The 1508-nt window shown below is 43.0% G+C and overlaps 1 protein-coding gene across 1 annotated transcript in view; it reads left to right on the forward strand.

Moving 5' to 3' along the window:
* Nucleotides 1–1508, forward strand: part of narf (nuclear prelamin A recognition factor) — a 21580-nt gene that overhangs the window by 1359 nt on the left and 18713 nt on the right. The window contains exons 2-5 of the mRNA XM_014032669.1: nt 312–381; nt 521–586; nt 864–995; nt 1099–1231. Coding sequence (XP_013888123.1) covers nt 325–381; nt 521–586; nt 864–995; nt 1099–1231 — 388 coding nt within the window. The 5' untranslated portion in view covers nt 312–324. The remainder of the gene's footprint in view (nt 1–311; nt 382–520; nt 587–863; nt 996–1098; nt 1232–1508) is intronic.

A 1508-nucleotide genomic window follows, 5' to 3' on the forward strand; every position in this document is an offset into this window, starting at 1 on the left:
GATGTTAGCATAAATAAATGATGTTAGCATAAATAAATGATGTTAGCATAAATAAATGATGTTAGCATAAATAATGTTAGCACAAATAAATGTTAGCGTAAATAATGTTAGCATAAATAATGTTAGCATAAATAATGAGAGTTAGACAGAGGCCTGCTGTGCCTGTGATAAGCTGCCTGTGTGTGATAGGACAGCTGGACATCCAGAGGAGGGTGGAGCTGAACAACAACAACAGGASTGAAACTGTGGAGAAACGACACACAAACAGACTCACACTAACACTGTTGTCCGTCTGTCTGTCTGTCCACCAGCTGCCAGGACAACATGTCACAGGTGAAGTTAGCRAAGCCCAAGGACAAGTGTGAGAATTGTACCAAACAGGTATTTAAACAGTTCAAACGTGTGTGTGTTTGTAGCAGGTTAACTTGTTTCTGAGCTCACTGTGTSATTGTGTGTGATTGTGTGTGATTGTGTGTGATTGTGTSTGATTGTGTGTGTTTGTGTGTGATTGTGTCTGCAGTGCAACAAGAAACAGACTGAAGATGGTTCTGTAGAGAACACAGACAGTGAAGAGGTCAACGGGCAGGTACTGTCTGCTGACTCAGCAGTTTTCTTATTGATTAGATGGGTCTAAACACTGCTGACTCAGCAGTTTTCTTATTGATTCGTTGGGTCAAACACTGCAGACTGACTGGTTTAACACCAGGACACTCCTGTTTTTATATATCTGAATCAGTTTACTGTCACACAGCTCCTCTTCAGATTATAAACTAAAGAAAAAGAGCTGGATGATGATGATGATGTTGGATTAAAAGTTTGTGAGAAGCAGCAGATCATTGATTTGAACCGTCTGGTCCTCTCAGCTGAAGGAAGGAGCAGCACAGCTGCTGCTCAGTGCCTGTCTGTCCTGTGATGGCTGCCTGTCAGAGGAGGACACCCTGAAGATCTCTCAGCAGAACCTAGAGGAGCTGGAGCGCCTTCTGGACCTCAACAAGGTACGGCACGTTGCACGCAGCACCGTCAGACACCTGAGAGCTGGTGTCGTGTTGCACTGTGGGATTACGGTTCACGTTGGTGCTGTTTTTCCATTTGTGTCAGAGGTGTGACTCGTCCAAACACAAGGTGCTCGTGGCGTCTTTATGTCCACAATCGCTGCCTTTCTTTGCCGTGCAGTTTGGTGTGGGGATCACCGAGGCTGCGCACAAGCTCTGCGGCTTCCTCAAACACCTGGGTGAGCTGCAGTTTTTAACGTGAACCTTTAAGATTTAGTTCTTTTCCAGAAGCTTTTTGGATTTATTTAATCCAAAATTAATCTTTTTACCTCTTCCAGTCCCATCTAAACATACGACTTCTCAGGAGCTGTGTTTCCATTACAAATGTGCACAAAACTTTATCCATATTCTTTTAAATGACGGAAAAACACAGTTTCACAACTGCAGTGTTTCCATTAAGTTAATGTTATTAAAGTCCCGTGAATACGTTTGTTCTCATGATAAGTCATTACAAAC

Source organism: Austrofundulus limnaeus, unplaced genomic scaffold, assembly GCF_001266775.1.
Source record: "Austrofundulus limnaeus strain Quisiro unplaced genomic scaffold, Austrofundulus_limnaeus-1.0 Scaffold1508, whole genome shotgun sequence".
NCBI lineage: Eukaryota > Metazoa > Chordata > Actinopteri > Cyprinodontiformes > Rivulidae > Austrofundulus > Austrofundulus limnaeus.